Source organism: Chiloscyllium plagiosum, unplaced genomic scaffold, assembly GCF_037043375.1.
Source record: "Chiloscyllium plagiosum isolate Xiang-an unplaced genomic scaffold, Cpla_swu_hap1 HiC_scaffold_8, whole genome shotgun sequence".
NCBI lineage: Eukaryota > Metazoa > Chordata > Chondrichthyes > Orectolobiformes > Hemiscylliidae > Chiloscyllium > Chiloscyllium plagiosum.
Window position 1 is genome coordinate 27,825,507 of NW_028270146.1, and position 25,315 is coordinate 27,850,821.

Genomic DNA, 25,315 nt, shown 5'->3' on the forward strand with positions numbered 1-25,315 from the left:
AGAATAGTGTAGCAAAAAAGGGGAAGTTGTGTAGAGAATCAAAATGGCAAAGATAGATGATCAAAGTCACACTTAAAACGGATTAAGCAGCAAAATTCACAACTGACTTTTGGCATCTCCAAACATAGCAGAGCACATTGTGTCCATGAATAAACTCAAAGTAATATATTGTAAGTAAATCATTGCAAACACTCTTTTGAGATAGAATCACATTGGTCAGTGGGAAGGGAGGTGGTAAAAAGGCATATGTATCTTCATCACAATTTATTGTTCAGATTACAGATTTGGATCCCTCAGACATGATCACTGAATCTACACATTTATCAATAGCTGTTTTGAATATAAACAAAATAAAATTTCTGGCATATAACTGTAACCTAAATTCATATTCATAAAATTCATATGCCAAATGCTGAATTAAAGGAAACAAAAACAAATTGAAGAACCTCAGTAGATTTGGAGGATCTATGGCGAGAAAGCAGTCAATGTTTCTGACCAGTGACCCTTCTTCAGAACTGCTTTCTTGCTCAATTAGAAGGTCTTGATATTAATTGAACCTTCATATAGATTGTAACCTCACATTACAAATATGCTTATTTAAACCTCAGAAATTCCGTTAACATTTTCTTCACAACACTGTTCTTGTATGGAATAAAGGGGGACTTGAAAGCTAAACGTCTGTAATTTTGCTGTAATAATTAGATTAATGCCCACAACCGTTCTCATTGCCACTTGCTGAAAGTGGGAAAATAAAGTGTGGTGCAGCATAAAAGCACCTTCCAAGCTTGTGACCTCTACTGCCTGGGGCAATGCTTGGGAAATATGGGAACACCATGTGCAAGTTCCCCCTTGCAGCACCCCTCTTCCCCCCCCCCCCCCCCCCCCCCCACACAGCTGGACACCATTCCTTCACTGTTGTTCAATCAATATTCTGGAAATCCCTCCCAGTTAGCATTATTGATGTACCTATACCAGGAACTTCAGTATTTCAACAGGCACCTTCTCAAAGGCAAGTAAGGATGGACAATAAATGCTGGCTCATCAAGCAACTCCTACATTGAGCAATTGATTAGAGATTACAGTCTGAAATTTAAATATTTAAGTACTCACAATAAATTCCATACCTCTATTATGGATTCTAAACAACAGCTTAGTTACAAAATTATATGCATTACGTGAAACAAATTTATAAAATTTTCCTTTTTGAATGTGTACCTGAAATGATCATTCGTGTCAATCATAAACAAAGTGAAATGATGCTGACACAGCACAGCCTTGTAAAATAGACTGTTGTTTACACACCAATTCATTTCACATGAACTAGTGATCCACTTACTAAATAAATTCTATTTATTCTAAGTTCCAAAAGGAAATTTGAGTTACAAAGCAACCATGGGTATGGAAATAGAAATCATTATCGTGACTGAAGTTCCAAGATTCAAGCTCAATATATTGCTGAGCAAAGATTGAGGATGCTAAAATGACAGAAGTTCAGAAATAATGTACACAGCCATACCAGTAGTATTTTTGTTGAATTATGTCTTATTTCTCATTTTTTCAAGTTTATTTGGTAGCTTCAGTTTTGAAGTTCACAGACAAAGATCTGGTATAGCTTACTATTGCTGGACTACAGAAAGGCTAAGATTCATTAACCAAGATGCCTCTTCTCATTTTAATCGAGTGAAAAATGGTTGATTCTTCACAGATTATCTACATTGTAGTATGCATACTCATTATATTTCATTAATAAACAGCCATAAACATTTAAGTATATCCCGAGCATTAAAATGAATATAGAAAGATTCTACAGCAGTTGGACAGTTTATTAAAATGAAGCACAAATATACAGTTTGCTGGCTAATTGGGCTGGATTTTCCAATTCACAAAAGGTTACCATTACATTAAAAAAGTCTGTACACCTTATTAACATTTTTTAACAATTTTACACAGCTTTCCTTTATTTCATTTACAATATAGTACATTTACAACAGTTAAGACTCCCACCACCAGTTATAATGGGGATTTGCATTTTCAAAATTTAGCTAAAGTTGCAAAACAAAATTGCAGCTATTAAGAGCTACTGCACTCCCCAAACAAAATAAAAGGTGGGAGGAGAGGGACAAATCATTCTTTATTAGGTCTATCAGTGTTGTGTTCTTTTTTACATCAACTGGACAATGTTATAGTAGGCTGCCTAAACTCCTCAACCCTCTCCTACTGCTCCCAACCCCCCCACCCCACACATCTGTGTCTTAACAGATCTCTTCATAGCAAAAGGCATGAGTCCAGTTGTAAATCTGTATTGCCATTACTAATCAATCACTCAAATCCATAATTAAACACTAGTGCTGGCCCTTTAGGTAGACAGGCTTCAAGAAAGTCTATTGCAAACAGAAGTGTAATACAATAATGCTGGAAATACCTAGTAGGTCAAGCAACATCTGTGGACAGAAAATAACAGCATCAATACTTCAGTTTGAGATGAAGTCAACCAGAAGCATTCAACTCTGATCCCCTCCAAATATGCTGCCGGACCTGATGAGTATTTTGAGCATTTGTTGTTTTTATTTCAGATTTCCAGCTGCTGCAGTATTTCGCTTTTGCATTAATGTGATTAATTTTGTCCAAGGCCAAAGGCCAAACTGACTGCAGGCTTTTTCAATTCTGCACATTTAATTTTTTTTTAATATAAACAAGTTGTTCCCACAATGTCAGATTGCAATGAAATAGTTCACTCAAAAATCCATGCTAGTTTCAGGCTGTTTGGATCGTCACTTTGCAAAAAATAAATTCAAACTCACAGATGTAAAATTGACAACTCAATAGAAAAAAAAAGATTCTCATTAATGGAAACTGAAGCTTCTATAGAAAACCCGGTTTTAAATTAATTTTCTTTCTAATTAGGTAAATGCACCCAGATCTGATCTCAAATATATTTTAATGCATTATTGCATTTATCAATTCTCCTCAATCAAATTAAGTCAGCCAAATTAAAAAACCCTTCCTGCAAACATACCAGTAAAGCTCCATGAGGACATATGGTTGTTGAGAGCAGTGGTATTCAAATGAATGATTTTTTGGTTGACATATGCAACAAAAAGGAAAAAATAAGTACATGTTCTTCACAGAAGAGCTGAAGTACTGGTATAAGACCTATTGGCAATTAGCTGTAAAGTTTCATGTAACTGCATTAACATACTATGTAGTGGCACATTTAGAATAACTTTCACCTGGGATTCAGCAGGATTTGTTAGGTCTCATAACTTCTAATGAAAAATAAATCCGGCTTTATGCTCTAAACAAACAAATTTAATACATAAACTTCCGGAAAATGCCAAGTAAATCAGTGTTTCTTTTTTAAGTTCAAAGGACCAAAGCTTTTTAAACTTCATATAAAACTATTCCTCCGATGCTGATCAAAATAGCTTAAAAACTCGGCAAGCCTGAAAATAGGCTATTTTATTAAGAAAATGTGCACTTCATACAAGTCAATAGTCCAACCTTTTCTTGCTGCATAAACAAATTGTTTAGAGGGTATGGGGGTGGGGTTTGATGGATGTGGCAAGAAAGAAGACACCTAAGCTAGCTGCACCTTTGCTATTGCTGCTCACGTTGAGGTTCTGGCTGCTGGGGTCCTGGTGCCCGGAGATCAGGCTGTTGCTGTCTTTGCCTGTAAGCAATCACAGTCCCCAATAGCAGAGCAAGTACGGTCATGAGATAAAGGTCCCACTCAGGGCCCAGCAGCACGTCCAAGTCAATCTGCATCCACATCTCCCGGAACTGCAATAAGAAACAATATTACAGTAGTATTTGTACAATGGATAGCGGTATTGACAGAGATAAATCTTAAAGGGAAGTTGGGAGGGGGTAGATGTCAGGAACTCATCTTTAGGCTTTGCCCCTCCAACCGTAGGGGCTTACCTGCTTGGGTTAGAAACTCTCTTCAGCCTGTTTCAGCAGTGCCCAAGCTGCTGGCAACAGTGGCAGCCTCTCGCTGTCCTTACAAGCTTGGTGGCAGCCAATTAGGAGGCAATGCCAGGAACCACTTGCTAGTCTTGCTCCTGCCAAGTTTTGGCTCAAGATTTCCATTTGGGCCTGTTACCAGGGTCCCAAAATTTGCAGGAAAATTCAACCTGTGTGTTACTCCTGATTGTATCACAGATGGTGCAACATTCTCTGCGCAAAAGGATAAAATGAATAGGGCTGGACCAGTAAAAGGAAAAAACAAAAGGTGTACTCGTAAAGTTCCTGGCAGCCTTTAATTTGTGTTTGCTTACCTTGGTTTCACTCAAGTAGTCTAATGAGTACATCATGCCTAATTTACAAAGTGCAAGGAAGACAGGGACTTGAGCATCAGGACTAGTCTCTGCAGCCATATCATAAAATCGCTTTGCAAGGTAGATATCCTTTGAACAGAAAAAAAGGGAGGAATTTAATACAAATGGTGAACTGTAATAATTATCAAGAATACTACAGAAACAGCATTAGTACTGATGCTAGGTAATATGCTGTTAACGCAAATTTGGAAGTTAACTTTCCAGCATCCACAGTAGTTATGAAGAAAAGTCATTGATTTTCTCTGTAGATTCTGCCTGATCCGAGTATTTCCAATTATTTTGTGTACGAATCTCCTTTACACTACAGAGGTAAAAACAATTCCGCTTCCTGATCAGAAACATTTGGATGTGGGTTTGCTCGCTGAGCTGCAAGGTTCATTGAGACGTTTTGTTACCCTATGTAACATCTTCAGTGGACTTCAGGCAAAGCAATGTTGAAAATTCCTGCAGGAAATGAACCTTGCAGCTCAGTGAGCAAACCTACATCCAAAACATCAACCCGAGCTACAAATCTTCTCAAAACCCGCCTCAGGCGACTGACTGTGTGGAGTTTGCACGTTCTCCCAGTGTCTGCGTGGGTTTCCTCCGGGTGCTCCGGTTTCCTCCCACAGTCCAAAAAAGATGTGCAGGGTCAGGTGAATTGGCCATGCTAAATTGCCCGTAGTGTTAGGTAAGGGGTAAATGTAGGGGTATGGGTGGGTTTCGCTTCGGCGGGTCGGTGTGGACTTGTTGGGCCGAAGGGCCTGTTTCCACACTGTAATGTAATCTAATGTAATCTAATGTAATCTAATCTAAAAAATATAAAAGTTAATAAAAACAAATTGGTTTTCAATTAGAATGCTTATTTCAAAAAACTCCAGATGCTGCAAACCAGAAAGAAAATGCTGGAAAAACTTGGCAGGTTGAACAGCATCTACAGAGAGAAAGCAGACTTAACATTTCAGGTCCAGCAACACTTCTTCAGAAAATGCGAATTGGCTTGTCTTGGGGTAGGAGGGAAATACCAAAAATAGTGCTTGCTAAGCATTATGGCCCCAAAGGTTTGATGGGGAGAGGAGTCTCAGACTCATGTCACTGATGCTTTATTGAGACAGAACAGATCCTAAAACAGAGACCGTACTTGTGTGAAGTTTAATGTTCCAACTATTATCCCTGAAACCCCCAGGTACTTATGCTCATTTCCTGGTCAGTTGAACAACCCTGACTTAACTGTGTCACTACTGGAGTTCATTGTCTAATCGCCATTTCTCAGGACTTCTTTCCATAAAAGTCTGGATCTCTCTTCCTCACTAAGAATACATGGTATGGGCCTGAGAGCCATCTTGAGAAGGTGGTGGTGAACTGTAGATCACAATAGACAATAGGTGGAGTAGGCCATTCAGCCCTTCGAGCCTGGACCGCCATTCAATATAATCATGGATGATCATTCCTAATTAGTATCCTGTTCCTGCCTTATCTCCATAACCCTTGATTCCACTATCTTTGAGAGCTCTATCCAACTCTTTCTTAAATGAATCCAGAGAGGGGGCCTCCACTGCCCTCTGGGGCAGAGCATTCCACACAGCCATCACACTCTGGGTGAAGAAGTTTCTCCTGAGCTCTGTCCTAAATGATCTACCCCGTATTTTTAAGCTGTGTCCTCTGGTTCGGTACTCACCCACCAGTGGAAATATGTCCACTGGTGCCCGAGTGTCCAATCCTTTCATAATCTTATACGTCTCAATCAGATCCCCTCTCAATCTTCGAAACTCAAGGATATAAAAGCCCAGTCGCTTCAGTCTTTCAGTGTAAGGTAATCCTGCCATTCCTACACTGCACTCCCTCAATAGCCAGAATGTCTTTTCTCAAATTTGGAGACCAGAACTGCACATAGTACTCCAGGTGTGGTCTCACCAGAGCCCTGTACAACTGCAGAAGCACCTCTTTGCTTCTATACTCAATTCCTCTTGTTATGAAGGCCAGCATGCTATTAGCCTTCTTCACTACCTGCTGCACCTACATGCTTGCCTTCATTGACTGGTGTACAAGAACACCCAGATCTCTCTGTACTGCCCCTTTACATAAATTGATTCCATTGAGGTAGTAGTCTGCCTTCCTGTTCTTGCTACCAAAGTGGATAACCATACATTTATCTACATTAAACTGCATTTGCCATGCATCTGCCCACTCACCTAACTTGTCCAGGTCACCCTGTAATCTCCTAACATCCTCATCATATTTCACCCTGCCAGCCAGCTTTGTATCATCAGCAAATTTGCTAATGTTATTGCTGATACTATCTTCTATATCATTAACATATATTGTAAAAAGCTGCGGTCCCAACACGGATCCCTGCAGTACCCCACTGGTCACTGCCTGCCATTCCAAAATGGAGCCGATTATCACTACCCTTTGTTTCCTATTTTCAATCCAATCTAGTACTTTGCCCCCAATACCATGCGCCCTAATTTTACTCACTAACCTCCTGTGTGGAACTTTATCAAAAGCTTTCTGAAAGTCCAGGTACACTACATCTACTGGATTTCCCTCGTCCAACTTCATAGTTACATCCTCAAAAAATTCAAGAAGATTAGTCAAGCATGATTTCCCCTTCATAAATCCATGCTAACTCTGTCCTATCCTGTTACTACTATCCAGATGTGCAGTAATTTCATCCTTTATAATAGACTCCAGCATCTTTCCCACCACTGAGGTCAGACTAACTGGTCTATAATTTCCTGCTTTCTCTCGCCCACCTTTCTTAAAAAGTGGTATAACATTAGCCACCCTCCAATCCTCAGGAACCGACCCCGAATCTATTGAACTCTGGAAAATAATCACCAACGCATCCACGATTTCCCGAGCCACCTCCTTCAGTACCCTGGGATGCAGACCTTCAGGCCCCGGAGACTTATCAACCTTCAGACCTAACAGTCTCTCCAACACCAAATCCTGGCAAATATAAATTCTCTTAAGTGCAGGTCCTTCAGCCACTGTTACCTCAGGGAGATTGCTTGTGTCTTCCCCAGTGAACTCAGATCTGAAGTACCCATTTAATTCCTCTGCCACTTCTTTGTTCCTAGTAATATATTCCCCTGTTTCTGTCTTCAAGGGCCCAATTTTTGTCCTAACCATTTTTTTGCCTTGCACATACCTAAAAAAGCTTTTACTAACCTCCTTAATATTTTTGGCCAGTTTACCTTCGTACCTCATTTTTCCTCTGCGTATTTCCTTCTTAGTAATCCTCTGTTGCTCTTTAAAAGCTTCCCAGTCCTCAGTTTTCCCACTTATCTTAGCTATGTTATCCTTTATAATGCTGAGAGGGAGGGAGGGAAGGAAGTTTGACGCAATGATGTGGAAGAAACTGCAATATATTTCCAAGTTTGGACAGAGAGTTGTTTGGAGGGGAACTTGCAGGTGGTGGTGTTCTGACATATCCACTGTCCACGTCCTTCTAAATGGTACTGACCATCAATTTGGAAGGTGATGCCAAAAGGACCTTGGTGAATTTCTGCAGTTCATCTTTGCAACAGTACAAACTGCTGCCATTGAACATTGGTGATCGAGGAAGTTGATGCGTTTCCAGTCAAGTTGGCTGCTTTGTTCTGGATGGTGTCAAGCTTCTCAAGTGCTACTGGAGTTGCACTCATCCAGATAAGTGAAGAGTATCCCATCACATTCTTGACTTGTCTTGTAAATTATGGACAGGCTGGGGGTGGGGGTTCAGAAGCAAGGTACTCATAAGGTTCTTAGTCTCTAATCTGACTTTGTAGCCATATATGGCTAGTCCGGTACAGTTTCTGGCCAGTGGTAATTGCAAGGATGTTGTTAGTAGGGGATTTAGTGATGGCAATGCTATTGAATATCAAGGAGCAATGATTAGGTTCTCTCTCTCGTAAATGGTAAATGCTTGGCAACTGTGCAACTCAAATGTTACTTCCAGTTTCTACCTGTGAAAGGCTCTGACCAAGTTTTTGGTCATTTCTCTGAATAAGTAATCTGTTTGACATCATTGAAGATGTGAAGTATGTGGAGAAGTTATGAGTAAAGGCTACTTAAACAGTAACGGTGTTGCCACATTCAAGGATATGACACAGGCTGGTTACAATATTATTTATGGAGGAGAAAGGACACTAACAGTAGTGAAAAAAAAGCGACCATTAATACAAAGTTATCAAATGCTTGCAAATGCAGCAAAGACAGGGGTAACATCTTTAAACTTTGAAAACTCACAAACGTGTCAGAAAATACAAAATGAATATATTTTCAAATTTTTACCTGTTTAATGCCTAAACCCTTCTCATGCATGTAGCCCAGGTTAAACATGGCCTGGGCACTATGCTGCTGTTCAGAGGCGAGTCTATAATGAATTACGGCAGTTTCATAGTCGATGTCTGTGCCGTAACCATAGAAATGATAATCGCCCAGTTTGATCCTTGCAACCGTATAACCTAAAACACAAAAGTATTTCAATACATACAGAACTTGATGATATTTATTATGGATAGCAACTTTATTTCCTTCGTGTGGGCCTTGAGTCCCGAGAAAACAAATTAATGCCACAAGACACATGAAGCATCGAAATTTGAAACACAGAATTTTCATTGCACTTTCCCATTTAGTAACCTCTTCAGAATCTTTTTGCTCTATCTTGATTTAAAACTTTCCAATAAGGCTTGAAAGGAAGGATTATTTGCTGCTTTTCTCAATACAAAATTGTTAAGAATTAAGCAACTGCAAATTATGCTAACTGTAAAGTATAATCCTTGCACTTTGAGATGTGCTTGATTTTTCAAAGTTTATAAACTGGCTTTAACACAAACATGAATGTTTACAAATTTGAACTGGTAACTGCCTGCAGATTAAATGAAAAAAACAAAAACTTCAGAAAAAAGGTCATGTAAAAGTCATTTCTAGTAACACAACAGCTTCTCATTACTGCAGGGAGGGAAATGAAAACGAGGAAGCCTTGCATTGTGTTCTGAAATAGAATTAAAGATTTATATTGTATTTAAATTGATAAGTACCCTTTGAGCACTTGCATGATTTTATACAGGCCTACTTGAAACTGGAAAAGTAAAATTTACAAGTTCAATATTCAAATTTAGATTTTATACATATTTCACAAATAATTTTCTCCAGTCAGAAAAGCTTTGCAGTGCAATTTTACAACCACCTTCAAAATAAAAAAAAAGGCACAAATATCCTTACACAAATCGTCAGAGAAACTATGGTGGGTTGACTATGTGAATTCAGGCAAACAGCGCATTTGATGGGTCTCAGTCTTTTTCTTTGAATGACAAGCAAATGCTTAAAAATCCAAGATGCAAACCAATGTCCCTTTCTCTCTATCCCTAGCATTTGAAAACAAATCAAATTACATTAAGCAGAGTTCATGAATGTCAGCACAACACTACCTGCTTTCTCTTTACCAGTCTCACCTTGTGCTGCTGCTCTATTCCAATGTAACAATGCTCGTGGATAAGTTTCATTCTCACCAAAGATTTTAGCTTCCTCTACAAAGGTAGAAATGCAAATAAAGCATTATTAGTTATGGACCTTGAAGAGACTTTTTCCAACAAGAATACCTCAACCTTTTAAGGCATTCTTTTCCTAAATGAAAAATAAGCCATTAGAACTCAGCAACATGGGTTCATTTTAACCTTAAATTTCTAAAGCCTTCCTTTATCAAAAATATGTGGAGGTGCCAATGTTGGACTCGGGCAGACAAAGTTAAAAATCACTCAACACCAGATTATAGTCTATCAGGTTTATTTGGAAGTACAAGCTTTCGAAGCGCTGCTCCTTCATCAGGTACAGCGCTCTGAAAGCTTTACTTTCAAATAAACTTGTTGAATTATAACCTGGTGTCGTGTGATTTTTTAAACTTTACCAGATATAGTCACTGTCATTATCAACACACATAACTAGACTACAAACATATGTTAATCAATTGCAATACTACATGCAATGACATGCAATGTTAATTGCAGTTCTTCACCACCAAGGACTGGCAAATTTCCTTACAAAATTTTAAATCTTCTGCTGGACAACATTTCACATCAGTTGCTTATTCCCTGAAGATATTTTGAACTAATTCAACATTTACAGTAATTAGCGAGTTTTGAGAAGATTTGTAGCTCAGGTTGAGGTTCTGGATGTAGATTTGCTCACTGAGCTAGAAGGTTCGTTTTCAGGTGTTTTGTCACCATATTATTTACCACCCCCCCGCGAAAAAGAACAGGAAATGGCATCATAGGAAATGACATCACCAACCCAAGGAAACCCAAACATATAAATAGAAAGTGGGCTACACCACCAGTGGTTCATCTGGAGGCTCACTGAACATGTTACCTAGTATGGTGATGAAACTTCTGAAAATGAACCTTCCAGCTCAGTGAGCAAATCTATATCCATTTACAGTAATTGGATTTTACCTAAATTTTATTGGTGCCAATTATCAGCAGTTCCATTATCAGGCATTTCATGGTAAAACAGCTCACATTTTTTGGAACTAAATAAAATTTAGTTTGCTGATCATGGAAATTACAGCATTAAAACCACAATACCTTCTTGCTTTAAATCCACACAAGGTACTTGTTTTGCAAAACATTTAGTAGAATAAGTAAAGTATGCTAAATTTCCCGATCCCCAATTTTTATGAACTGGTTAGGAGCTGGTAACTTTTTGAACATCAGATCTAACTGAACTGAGCACAGTTTAAAGTCCCAGTCACTATGAGACTAAAGCAACAAGATTCTATGATGTTAGACATAAATAAATCTAACTGCACAAGAGTCAAGCAACAAAAAAAAAACTGTAAATACTACCTTATATTCTAAGATCCAGAATGAACAAGTAGTATACCTGGATTAGCAGGCAAACTGGTTGAAACAAATCAAGTTTTCTCAGCAACAAAAGGAACTTCAGTTCCTTTCCTTCAAGAACATAGCCTTCAATTTCCATCAACAACCACTCCAATGTATTGTGTCCTCAAGGCTACAAGCAAAAGAAAGGCAAAATCACTTAACTAGAGACTGTTTCTAGCTAGTTTTAGAGGGCCAGCAACTAATCCCCTGCACAATCCCAGCTCTCCTGCAGTCAACCGTTGTTCATAGATTTCCTTTGCCCCAGCTGCACTGAACAGAACCTCCTTCAGCTTCCCCAAGTTGGCACTGGATTGAATGAGCTATCAACTCATTCTAGGGGTCTGAGCCCCCAACATTTCAGCTGTACGGGGTGCTGACTTTCTGCTGCCACTTCAGCTCCTAGCTTGTCTTTTCACCCTACAAAACAGGTCCACTAGTCATATTGATGCATTAAGACCCTAATTATTCTTTTCAAATCACCACCCTGTATCTGCCAAAGGAAACCTAGGATCAAACCACGAACAGCCAGTCCCCTACCTTGCACAACACATTTGTGCTGGACACCCAGGTGTCTCATGAGTTCAATGATACAGCAGCATGCGTGGGATCAGATACTTTCACAAGTAACAGCTCAAAGAATAAGGCCAATTAAAATGCTGCAAGTTTTAAAATAAGAATCAGTCACACAGCTGAAACAATGCCGGACAGGGGTCTTGGTTCTCACTTTGATCCAGAATGAATGCAGCATTGCTCTGGGCCACCTCATAGCCTTGTTCAGCCAATAACAGGTACTGAACTAATGCAGAGTCTGTGTCACCTTCCTTGTAGCTGTTGTATGCAGACATTAGCCGCTCTGACCAGCGACCACGCTCACAGACATTTTTGAACAGCTGCAAAAACAGAAATATTTCAGGATGTTAGTCAGAGCAAGCAAAAAATACATTTACAGCAAGTTAATACAAAATTTAAAGAGAAATCTGAATGAAACTGTCAATCTTTTCTTATTGCTTTTAAAGAGCTTGTGAGAGAGACCCAAAACAAAGACCTAAAAATCATTTTCCAATTGACATAATGAATTGCTAAAATTGTTCAGAGCCTTCTTTCTAGAAAGTAGTAACTTAAAAAAATCAGAAAGGAAATTCCAAATTTAATATTAACCACTGGGTGCCTTTTACCACCTGTTTCAAAGTATCATGAACAAAATCACTTAACATTATGCAAAAAATATTGGTGGATTATGCATCATTGTAGAGCTCAAAGTGAAATGTAAACTATACAAATACACAGCAACATGATAGAGTACCTTTATGCCCATTGATTTGTTTTTAGTTTACTTAGCATCGCATTTGCCCATCTCAAGAGCAAAAATCAAAACACAATGTTTCACTCCAATTCACAGCCTGTGCATGATTTGATGCTTTCACCCCACCAATGGTTGAGATGGTACAAATGACTAACATTTAAACTGAAAGAAAGCAGACATCCTATATTTGGCCAAAATCTACTGAACAGAAGTGAAATGTATGAGTACCCAAATTATGAAACAAGACTGGATTAGTTGTGCCAAATCAAAAAGTCTGGGAACATAAAATTCACATGAATAGTGTTGCCAGACATCATCTTAAAATAGGAACAAAAAGGGAGAAAAATCTGGAGGAGTTGTAGGAATCACTTTTTAAATAAAAAAATATATTTTTGTTTTACTTAAAAAGGAATCTAAGGTACAGTCATTTATTTACCAACTTCTACAAATCATAAGACCATAAGATGTAGGAGTAAAATTAGGTCAGTTGGCTCATTAAGTCTTCTCCATCATTTGATTCTGATTGATAGATTTCTCAACCTCATTCTCATGCCTTCTCGCCATAACGCCTGATCCACTTATTAATCAATAGCTACACTCTTTGAATACACTCAATGACTTTGGCTTCCACAGCCTTCTGCAATAATGTGTACCACAGATTTACCACCCTTTGGCTGAAGGCATCCTTCATCATCCCCGAACTAAAGGGTTGTCCCTTCACTGAGGCAGTGTACTTTTGTCCTGGTGTCTACTAATATCTTCAAGTCCGTTCTACAAATATCAATGAGCTCTTTCTCTCATCCTTCTAAACTCCATTGAGCACAAACTCAGAGGCCTCAATTGCCCCTCATATGAAGAGTCCTTTATCCCAGGAACATTCTTGTAAACCTCTTCTGGAACCCCTCCAAAGTCAGCACAGTTCCTTATCTACAGGGCATAAAATAGTTCACAATATTCCAAATTTGGTCTAACCAGAGCCTCAGAAGTACATTCCTGCTCTTGCATTTTAGCCCTCTTGAAATTAATGCTAACATTGCATTTACCCTCCTAACTGCAAGTTAACCTTAGAGAACCTTGAACAAAGGCTCCCAAACCTCTTTAATCCTCAATTTTTGAAGCCTTTTCTTGCTCGGAAAATAGTCTATATTTCCGCTCTTCTAACTAAAACGTATATCCTTACTTTGTCATATTGTATTCCATCTGCCACTTCTTTACCCACTCTTCCAGCCTGATCATGTCCTTCTGCAGCCTCAACTCTACTTGTCCCTTCACTTATCAGATTTGTGCTGTTGCATAACCACTGTAATCATGTAGATTGGAATACTACATTTTCAGGAAAATAAATTTCACTAAAGCTGCAAAGGAGCACATTTTAAAATGAAAGGATACTTCCAGTTGCAGATTCTTACCTCAACAGCTGTATGACACGATCGAATCACACCACTCCCAACTGCATGCATCTGAGCCAAGTTATAAAAAGCCAGTATGTGTCCACCTTGTGAGGCGAGATTAAAGTACTTCAAGGCTTGTTTGTAATCTCTTTTCACACCTACACCATCTACGAAACAAACAGACAAAGCTGTAAAAATCACAAATAGTAAAAAAAAAAAATCTGGGTCTCAGCTTAAGCAGAAATAAAGTCAGTGATAAGTAAATCAGCAGCTCTGCTGAGATTGCAGATTACACCTCTTGAAATTAAAAAAAGGCAAAAGCTCAAAACAAAGTAAAGGAATCACAGAACCCCTACAGTACAGAAAGAGGCTATTCGGTCCATCATGACTGCAACGGCCCTCTGAATAGCTTCCCACTGGAGCCCCCACTCCCATCCTATTCTCATAAATCTGCATCAGGTTTTATTTCACGGTTAAGCTACCTAGCCTGCACATCCAAGAACGCTACAGGCAATTTAGCATGACCAATTAACCTAACCTACACATTGTTGTGGTTCTGTTTGCCGAGCTGGGAATTTGCGCTGCAGACGTTTCGTCCCCTGTCTAGGTGACATCCTCAGTGCTTGGGAGCCTCCTGTGAAGCACTTCTGTGATGTTTCCTCCGGCATTTATGGTGGTTTGTCTCTGCCGCTTCCGGTTGTCAGTTCCAGCGGTCGGTATATTGAGTCCAGGTCGATGTGCTTATTGATTGAATCTGTGGATGAGTGCCATGCCTCTAGGAATTCCCTGGCTGTTCTCTGTTTGGCTTGTCCTATAATAGTAGTGTTGTCCCAGTCAAACTCATGTTGCTTGTCATCTGAGTGTGTGGCTACTAAGGATAGCTGGTCGTGTCGTTTCGTGGCTAGTTGGTGTTCATGGATGCAGATCGTTAGCTGTCTTCCCGTTTGTCCTATGTAGTGTTTTGTGCAGTCCTTGCATGGGAGTTTGTACACTACATTGGTTTTGCTCATGCTGGGTATCGGGTCCTTCGTTCTGGTGAGTTGTCCGAGAGTGGCTGTTGGTTTGTGTGCTGTTATGAGTCCTAGTGGTCGCAGTAGGGCTGTCAGTTTGGAAATACTCTTGATATATGGTAGTGTGGCTAGTCCTTTGGGTTGTGGCATGTCCTCGTTCCGTTGTCTTTCCCTTAGGCATCTGTTGATGAATATTCACCAAAACGGATACCCCCGCAATTTCATCAACAGATGCCGAAGGGAAAGACAACGGAACGAGGACATGCCACAACCCAAATCTTCTCACAAACTTTGGTAACCTACACATCTTTGGACGGAGAGAGAAAATCGAAGCACACTGTGGAAACCCACATATGCAAACTTCACACAGATGGTCACCCAAGGCTGAAGTGAACCTGGCTCCCTGGTGCTGAGAGACAGCAATGCTAACCACAGTAACACTATGCTGTCCACTTTGATCTTTATCTATTGAACACAAGATAGATGAACAGGACTAAACCAATTCTAATACCTTCCACTAATGCATACTCAGGTACTATACATAATACACCTATTTTGTTTTTTATTGGTTCATCAGTAACATACAATGCATCACTTATTGCTGGACAATATTTAAATAATTTATAAAAACAAAAGTTAATCGGTGAAAGGAAGATTTAATGACAAAGCAGCTTTAAAAACTAAAAAATCCATAGCTGTACCTCCAATAGAAAAAGGAACAGATCAGTAAATAATTAAACATATTTTCTAAACAAGTGTTTAACAGTGACTTACTGTAATACATGGAGCCCAACTGTAGCTGTCCATCCACCCAGCCCTGTTCAGCAGCTTTCTGAAAGTACTTCAGAGCCAAATCATGATTCTATTCAAGGAGGGAAAATAAAATCCTGCATTTCCACTCAAATAAAAGAAGTCACTATACCAAGTTTGCAACATCAAGAATAAAATATTAAAATAAAAGCATTGGGTTCAGCAATACCCAACACAATGCTCAACTATACTTGAATAGCCCACGTCTTTCCTTCAATTACATTGCTTAAAATGTATTCCAATAATTTATATTTTGCATCATTGTAAAATAAAATCAGGAAAGTACATGTGTGTAAACATGAAATTGAAATTGATCAAGCCTATTTGTTTTTCTTCAGGTTGGATGCCTCAGTTGAAGAGGAATGTGGATTTGTAACACAACTTTAAAAATTCTACCAGATTTCTAACCTTAGTTCATTTTTACACAAAATTTTAATTCACATTTTCTGATTCCAATTTAAAGATTCTTGATTCATTTGATTTGTTAGTGTGGTGACCACTGCCAGGGAATGTCACCATAGTCTCACCAGATTATAGGGCTGCTTTCTCGCGGTTTAACATTAGCATCACCACGCCTCAGGCAAGAGAAGAGGTTGAGAAGGACTGTCCTCCACAGTAACCTCAGGGAATTGAACATATGCTGTTGGCATCACCGTAATCTTGCATTGGTGTAGTACAAGAGGGGGCTCGAGATTATGATCCTGAACAGTAGCAGGCATGATTGCCGACAGAAGTGGCTGGAGGGGTACCCAGAGTTGGAGGAATGCTGAATTCTTGGAGGGATGTAGGACAGGATATCAGAGCAATAAAGAGGCCCCAGAGGGATCCGAACAGAAGGATGACAGTATTGATTGAAAAAAAGTTTGTTGAGGTTTTTCATCTTGCGCTCATCAGGTCAATTCACAAGTAATAGCAAAGTAAAGGGAAAATAACATTAATAAAGTATGAGGGGAAAGAAGTGATTTGTTGAGGCTCTATGACAATTGGCAGTTAACTGCCAGCCTTGGTTAAAATTTTAAACAAGTTGGGTGACTGATTGAGACTGCCCCAAGAAATGTATCACAGAATGGACGTCACATATTTTTGAAACAGATGGCATGTACACCTGTCTTCTGTCTTCAAAGAGTAGCCTCTTATGTGTTCAAATGCAATTTCCTGTATATGGTGAGGGATTCTGTCAGCACAATTGACGATATTAAACTGATTGACAGCATAATTCTTTGCACACTAAGGATTATGAAGGAAATGCTGTCCAAATCGCATTTAAGGTTGGACATCAATGTGGGTTTTATAAGCACAGGCTGGTTGACCACTTGCTTGTTCTGAACAACCAAGGGGCATTGGTTTGACATGACACACCAGTTATTGAAATAAAAGGTCTTAATACCTGGCATCACTAGCAGTGAAATTTAAATACTAGATTCAGATTCGTCATTTGTGCAATTGGCAGAACATCTTTTGGGCTTGACAGCAGCATCCTGTTAGTGGCCAACACTTGTGTTGTTACTGATATTATGCAAGCAGCTGGCTTCAACTGCTACTCAATCCTTTGCGATACTGTATCTTCCAAGTAATTTGAGACAGACTGAGCACTTAAGATCTCAGGCTCACTCATTTGTGCATCGTAAAGCAAATTGTCTGATCAGGGTAACCATTATCCTGTACGATGATATACAATTTCACTATCATGCTGACAGTGAACTAATAGCTCAGGCCCTACTTGAGGTTACCGATGAGGCTAACCGCAAATAGATGTAAAAACTGAACTCTCCTCCCCAGTTGCAAATAAGCAGTCAGACATGATCAAATAGTAATAATCACCACTGGGACGCCTTTTCCATATAAATAAGCCATTCCAAGACCACTTTGTCCGACTGGATTACCCTGAAAATTAACAAAAGTAGAGAGTTAATGCCGACCATAAAAGTTTTTCCACTTTTAGATTAGATCAAAGCAGAATAAAACAAGGCAAGGTTATTTTCTGCTTCAGCTACAATAACCTGAAGGCAGGAATTTGATCAGTGGAGCTGCAGGGGTGTAGATTTGCTAGCAGACAATATCATCAATTCCTGGAAGGATTTAACTAAATGCAACATGTTCATAAAAAGAGGCCTTTGAAGTATTGAAACCACCACAATTTAGAGTCTTTAAACAATTTGGCCTGTGTTTACTGGATTTAGGATCTCTACGGTGATCCACATCTCTTGATTTCTCTCAACACCCCACTGTGCATTGGGCTGATGGTGGAAATTGATGTTCAGTTAACAGCACATTTTGAAGTATTGATTTGCTGATTAACTCACCACGACCACCATTATTCTTTCTGATGAGTCTACTTATTAGTTGATCTAATCTGATCTACAGCATTAATAGAATCCAATTGGTAACCCTTTCTGTGGAGTTCAGGCATCAGTTCAACGTTTGTCATCAATGGTTGACCTAGTTTCAATCTTACATCTAGGATACAACTAAGGACCCCTTACTTTGGGAAAGGAAATCTTTCACAGTAGAATCAAGCATAACCAGAACAGGAAAACAGCAGCAAACTGGAGGTACAAAGATTGGAGCTGTGGAAGAACCCATGACCTCCCATCTAAAAGTTGAACTGTATCCCCCTAGAAGAGTGCTGTCCAGATACTTGGAAGAAAAAAAACAAAATTTTCTTCACGAGGAACAGAAAACAATCCAGAAAATGTACTATTTAACTCCTCAAAGTCTGAAAGTGTTTAATCAGTTTGCATAGGAAAGTGAAGAAAAATTAATTTCTGACAGTTATTAAAGACATACCATATCTGCAGACTTCTTGAAGTAATGAAAAGCAGTGTCATTGTTCTGAGGCACAACATTACTACCCTCGGAGTACATCTGTTTAACAAAAACAAATGTTTAATATTAAAGTTTCAAGTATAATCAAATTGGATTTTGTGAACGGTTATCTTACACATTTACCTTTCCAAGGAAGGCCATTGCTTGGGAATTCCCAGTTGCTGCTGCTTGGTTAAAATAATCAAAGGCTCTCTATGAACATAAATAAAGGAACAACATTAAATTCAGTTATCTATTTATGACATTTGCACCAGATTTTTATGCATAAACAAATTCAAAAGTTTAAAGTAGAGAGGAAATAATTCCTCTGACTGAAATACGATAAATGAAAAGGAGGAACATATCCATCAAACTGAGAACTCGACCAGCATGGCTTAACATGGTTTATAGTGATGGTATAATATTCAAGAGGCTACGGGATACCCGACTGAAAAGGAGAGAGTACACTGCTTCCTGAAGTTTTGATGTGGTGGCCCCTCATTAATGCTTTTGGAGCAGGCTTTAAACAGTTTGGACCCATTATTTCTTAGTTGATCACAATACAATCTTTGGCTAATGACTATCTAGCAGAAGAAAAGATGGCATGATTAATTTTCTAAAAACATTTTTGGAAACTATCAATAAACAAAACAGCAAAAATATTTTTTTAAAAATGTGTAGACTCTGCATGGATTTAAAAAAATCTATGTCTTTAAAAATTCAGTAGAAACCACATATTTGATGAAACACTATGGATATATGGTCTAATTTCTCAAGCACCCTTATCAAATGGTTACCTGAAAATTCTGTTCCACGCCTCGTCCGCCATGCAAATGCAATTGACCAAGTCCAACCTTAAAAATAAAATGGCAACTTTTTTTGACTAAACAGGACTCTTTACGCTCAAGAATTCTACTTGAAGGATGGTCATGTTTGCAATGTTTGTCTTAGTAGAAACAAAATAGAAACATGTTGGGAGGAGAACCACTAGGTTGTATGGAAAAGCTGCTGAAGGACAATAATTACCAGACTCTTACATTCAGATTGGTTTTGCGACTAAGCAATTATTTTACTTTTAGTCAGAATACTGCAAAACAATTTCAATAATTTACCTGAGCTTGGACATCTCCCTTTTCAGCCAAAAACTGATAATATTGAATTAAATCATCTTCCAGCATTCCACTGCCAACACCAGAGTTTTCAGCTTCATCGAGAAGACGAATTCTCTGAACAACATTACCACCAGTCAAAGAGATATCATTGGCAACTAAGGAAGAAATTCAATCATTAATAAAATAGTGGATACTATTCTATCCACAATGATATTTGAAAGACAAGCTCTGGAAATAGACTTTGTATTTCGCGCTACTATAGAATTAGTAATTATAAAACCCAATTCAAAAGTATTCATTTTCCTGCACATGCAAGACTATTAAACAAACGTGTCATTCTAACAAACTGGAAAACTTAAAATGATCCCAGATGCCTCAAGTCTTTTTCGGATATCTAGAAGCAGTGCCCAGGCTGCGAATGGACTACAGTTATGAATCCATTTAAAAGTCAATTTTTAACGCAAGTCTGAACACAATGCAGGGCAATGTAAAGCAGATGTTTGTAAATACAGGAAACGTTGGGAGGCAGAATATTTAAAATTACACCCCGGCAATGGATTCATCTGGAAGTCAGACATTAAATTAGGGCCCCCTCTACATTGGGTCATAGACATTAGCAGTAACAAAAGAAAATGCAGGCACAGATCTACATGTAACCATGAATACAAGATTAAAATATTAAAAACAAGGCATAAACATGAAACTTAAAACTGGAGACATTCCAACTAAGCAGTTGAATAGAAACTTAAATCAACATCCCTTTTATTGCCTCTTGAAAGGAAATGAATAAAATAATTTATTCCCAATTAGAGTAAATGCTGATATGAACTGGCTAGTGTTGTGATATTAATGTACATACATTTGTCATCCATTAAAGTTCAGCTATATACTTGGGGAAATTTAATGACTTCAGTAATCTCTTTACTGCAATTGCTTGAAAATAAGTTATAAATAAGTTTGTATGGACAATGTCTTGGTAATATTGTTTTGGCTAGAGTGGAAAATTTTACAATAGAAAAAAATCTGTACATCTGTATAGAAAACAGAAGAGGGTGGCCAAAGACACTCAGTCAGGGACTAGAACCTCTCTTTCACAAGCACATGCACCCAAGATCATCAGCAACTAAATACATGCCAGTTTCTGCATTGCTTTGTTACTATTGAAGTAGAGGGCAAAATTACAAGTTTTAGCCAGTTTCAAATTTTGGTAAGTCCGCAGGTTTGTTGAAGATTGAGAAAGTGCAAAGATGCTAGCGGCCAAAGTCTGGTGGCTAGTAATTTGCGCAGAGTGGGCGTAGAGAACATGCTTCCTCTAGTAGGAGAGACACTAAGACCTGAGTGTACAGCCTCAGAGTGAAGTGACAACCCTGTAGCCTAAGGGTGGGAATCTGTGGAACTCATTGTGACAGAGGGCAGTGGAGGCCAAATCACTAGGACAGAGATCGCTAAGTTCCTGATTAGTCAGGGTATCAAGAGTTACCAGGATAAAGCAGGAGAATATGTTTGAAAAATATATCAGCCATAATCAAATGGCAGAGCAGATGGGCTGAACGACCTAATTCCGTATCTGTACCTAATGGCCTTAGTCATGTAAATAGTTAATATATTTAACAGTCCTCATTTAGAGTCATAGAGATGTACAGCATGGAAGCAGACTCTTGGGTCCATCTTGTCCATATCAACCAGCTATCTTAACGTAATCATGTCCCATTTGCCAGCACATAGCCCTTATCCTTCTAAACCCTTCCTATTCATATACCTATCCAGATGCCTTTTAAATGTTTTAATTGTACCAGCTTCCAACACTTCCTCTGGCAGCTCATTCCATACACGCATCACCTTCTGCGAGAAAACGTTGCCCTTAGGATCCTTTTACATCTTTCCCCTCTCACCCTTAACCTAAACCCTCTAGTTCTGGACTCCCCCACCCCAGAGGAAAAAACTTAGTCTTTTTATCCTATCTACGCCCATCTAAGGTCATCCCTCAGCCAGACACCCCAGGGCAAACAGCTCCAGCCTATTCAGCCTCTCCCTTTCGCTCAAATCCTCCTGTAATGTTAAAGATTAAATGGGAATATCTCTGGGGGTTGTCTTCAGTGTCAAGTGACTGTGGGGGAGTAGCCATAGTGTCTGTAGGCATGGCCAACTGATCTCATATAGAGGATGAGTTTTCTTTGTTTAGGGCCTCATTTTGACTCAACTTTGCATGCCTATGAGGAGGGTCAAAAGGGGGTCACCTAGCTTGTACAAGCTTTAATAAACTTTAACAGTTTGCAGAAGTGTATGTCATTTGCATCTTGTGTGCGAAACCTTGGGAAAAGAACCTAACACTCCAACCCTGGCAACATCCTTGTAAATCTTTTCTTAATCATTTCAAGCTTCACAACATCCTTCAGATAGAAAAGAAACCAGAATTGCACCCAATATTCCAAAAGTGGCCTAACCAATGTCCTGTACAGCTGCAACCTCCCAGCTCCTATACTTAATCCTCTGACCAATAAAGGAAAGCACAGCAAATGCCTTCATTAGCCTATCTACCTGTAATTCTACTTTCAAGAAATTATGCATCCATCTGCCACTCCTCTGCCCGCTGTACTAACCTTGATCAAGTTTGTAAATTTGAACCAGTTTCTTGCAGGAAATATAGAACTGTTTATTTGGATCACAGGAAGTATATTACTTAAGGAAATACTTAAAATCTTGGAGATCTTCTGTATTTTAAAAAAACTTGCACCATCATCATTCAATTAGGCATCACACCATTAACTGTGTTATTAAACATCTTCAGACTTCCACCCTATCACACTCTTACTCCTTCACAATGCTCCATTATCCATTTGTTTTAAATATTTCAAACTTTCTGCAGTCATAATGAAAAGTCAGCGATCTAAAATATTCTCTTCATACGTACATACAAAATTCATGTACAGTATCCAGAGTCCATTTGATTGCTTACCATAACTTGCCACGAGCTTGTAATGAGTTAATGCAGATTCACAACTCTGGGGGACTCCAATGCCAGCCCAGTATCTATAACCCTGATGGAATAAAAAAGATGCACTACTGAAAAAATACTGATTCTGTCCATTTATTAAATGCGATCAGTTACAAAATTTATTGCTGTCTGAAAGGTCTATGGAAATTCATATCCCGCTGCCCAATTCATAAAATAAAATGTAAAAACTGAAGAGATTATGCCACTGACCCTTTTAATACTTGCTAAATTTTATTTTTATTCCACTGTTGTCTGGTAAATCAAAAGCATAGTGCACTGTGAAGCTTTAATGTGCTTTATTTACATACAAACCTTCATATTAACATAAGCAGGAGTGGACTAACCAGGCCCCGAGCCTGCTTCACCTTTCACGAAAACCATAGTTAACCTCAAATGCAAATCCACATTCCCACCTACCCCTGATGACCTTTCACCCCCCTGCCTGATAAGAGTCTACCTACATCTGCCAGAAATATATTTCAAGGGCTCTGCTCCTTCAGAAAGTGTTCCAAAGACTATGACCCTGAAAATAAATGTTCTCTCATCTGTTTTAAATGGAACGCACCTAGTTCTACATGAACTAGGAAACAGAACCATCGAGCTGTACAGCATGGAAACAATCTAAAATGTAAAAGTTTTTCGTTCTTTACTCTGGGTGAGACGATGACTGTTCATTCCTACTGATATCTAAGTCAGATGGTAGGTATGGTGTGTCAGAGTCACAGAGCTATACAGCACGGAAACAAATCCTTCAGTCCTAAAGTCCACGTAAACCAGATATCCTAAATTAATCTAGTCCCACTTGCCAGAATTTGGCTCATTTCTCTCTAAATCCTTCCTATTCATAGACACATCCAGATGCTTTTTAAATGTTGTAATTGTACCAGCCTCCACCACTTCCTCTGGCAGCTCATTCCATTCATGCACCTCCTTCTGCGTGAAAAAGTTGCCCCTTAGGTCCCTTTTAAAATTTTCCCCCTCTGACCTTAAACCTATGCCCTCTAGTTTTGGACTCTCACGCCCAAGGAAAAGCCTGGTCTATATTCACTCTATCCATACCCCTCACGATTTTATAAACTTCTTTAAGGACATCCCTTAGCCTCAGACACACCATGGAAAATAGCTGAATAGGCTGGGGCCACCAACCCCGGCAATTTCCTCGTAAATCTTTTCTGAACCCTTTCAACTGTCACAACATTCTTCTAATAGTCATGAATCGGAGATGCCGGTGCTGGACTGGGGTGTACAAAGTTAAAAATCACAACACCAGGTTATAGTCCAACAGGTTTAATTGGAAGCACACTAGCTTTCGGAGCGACGCTCCTTCATCAGGAGGGCATAGGTTTAAGGTCAGAGGGGGAAAATTTTAAAAGGGACCTAAGGGGCAACGCTTTCACGCAGAAGGAGGTGCATGAATGGAATGAGCTGCCAGAGGAAGTGGTGGAGGCTGGTACAATCACGTGAAGGAGCGTCACTCCGAAAGCTAGTGTGCTTCCAATTAAACCTGTTGGACTATAACCTGGTGTTGTGTGATTTTTAACCTCCTTCTAATAGGAAGGAGACCAGAATTGCATGCAGCATTCCAAAAGAGGCCAAACCAATGTCCTGTACAGCCACATGATCTTCCAACTCCTATACTCAAAGCACTGACGAATGAAGGAAGGCATACCAAACACCTTCTTCACTATCCTACCTACCTGTGACTCTACGTTCACGGAATTATGGACCTGCACTCCAAAATCTCAGTTCAGCAACACTGCCCAGAACCTTACCAGGAAATGTATAAGTCCTGCCTGATTTGCCTTTCCAAAATTCAGCACCTCATTTTTCTAAATTATTCTCCAACTGCCACTTCTCAGCCCATTGACCCATCAGATCAAGATCCCGTTGTACTGAGGTAACCTTCTTTCCATAGCTATCCTGTCAAGACCCCTCAGGATCTTACTCTGCCTATTTTGTAACCAGTTACTTACCAAAATCATGTGTGCCAACAAATTTCCTCCAAGTGCTCCAAAAGTGTAAAATACCAATGCCTTTATAAAGGAAGTAGAAAGTGTGTGATTAAAAATGTGCAATCAGCTGGATATAACAAAAAGGCAGTTTGTTGCCAATATGTTTACAACACCACATTTAGCAAGGGACACCAGTGAGGTTTATTTAAAAACAAGATCTCATTAAACAACTACCTTAGCTTGACTTGAGTGGACACCAACTCCAGATGCATAAAGGAATCCAAGAGCCTAGAAACAGGACAGGCCAGTAGATATGTTAGACAGTTCTCTCATTAGAAATAAAATCACTAACATACTCTTTGCTTTCTCTTCCAAAAGCAGATGCCTACATAAAAATTCAGAGATTTCAAATGCTCAATTACTTAATTAAAGCAGATAATGCAAGAAACTAGTTTCCTAACACTGGTACATACAAATGGTTTGAAATCAAATAACATAACTAAAGTTTTCAAAGAAGTCGAATCTTGGAGGCAAGCCTGATATTTCACGTTTGATACTGCATCATGTACTTTTACTATGCATGAATAGTGAGCCATTCGGAAGAAAGATTGGAATGCAATACAGCTTGGTCAAAAGAAAAGTGAAGAGGCAGAGGAATTTAGGAATAAAATTCCAGAATAGAGGAAAAAAAAGAATGATCAACAGTATTTTTATTTTGAAGAAAAATCACAAATTCCACAAGAAAGCAAGAA

At 39.0% G+C, this 25,315-nt stretch overlaps 1 protein-coding gene across 1 annotated transcript in view; it reads right to left on the reverse strand.

The window, feature by feature from the left end:
• Positions 1 to 1,808: 1,808 nt before the first annotated feature.
• The window catches only part of sel1l (SEL1L adaptor subunit of SYVN1 ubiquitin ligase), a 48,238-nt gene continuing 24,731 nt past the window's right edge, over positions 1,809 to 25,315 (reverse strand). The window contains exons 7-21 of the mRNA XM_043697156.2: positions 24,798 to 24,851; positions 24,585 to 24,644; positions 22,573 to 22,654; positions 19,617 to 19,771; positions 19,302 to 19,358; positions 18,649 to 18,717; positions 18,487 to 18,564; positions 17,521 to 17,583; positions 15,664 to 15,751; positions 13,898 to 14,046; positions 11,910 to 12,075; positions 9,758 to 9,832; positions 8,595 to 8,767; positions 4,278 to 4,406; positions 1,809 to 3,780 (exon numbers count right to left, since the gene is read on the reverse strand). Coding sequence (XP_043553091.1) covers positions 3,598 to 3,780; positions 4,278 to 4,406; positions 8,595 to 8,767; positions 9,758 to 9,832; positions 11,910 to 12,075; positions 13,898 to 14,046; positions 15,664 to 15,751; positions 17,521 to 17,583; positions 18,487 to 18,564; positions 18,649 to 18,717; positions 19,302 to 19,358; positions 19,617 to 19,771; positions 22,573 to 22,654; positions 24,585 to 24,644; positions 24,798 to 24,851 — 1,581 coding nt within the window. The 3' untranslated portion in view covers positions 1,809 to 3,597. The remainder of the gene's footprint in view (positions 3,781 to 4,277; positions 4,407 to 8,594; positions 8,768 to 9,757; positions 9,833 to 11,909; positions 12,076 to 13,897; positions 14,047 to 15,663; positions 15,752 to 17,520; positions 17,584 to 18,486; positions 18,565 to 18,648; positions 18,718 to 19,301; positions 19,359 to 19,616; positions 19,772 to 22,572; positions 22,655 to 24,584; positions 24,645 to 24,797; positions 24,852 to 25,315) is intronic.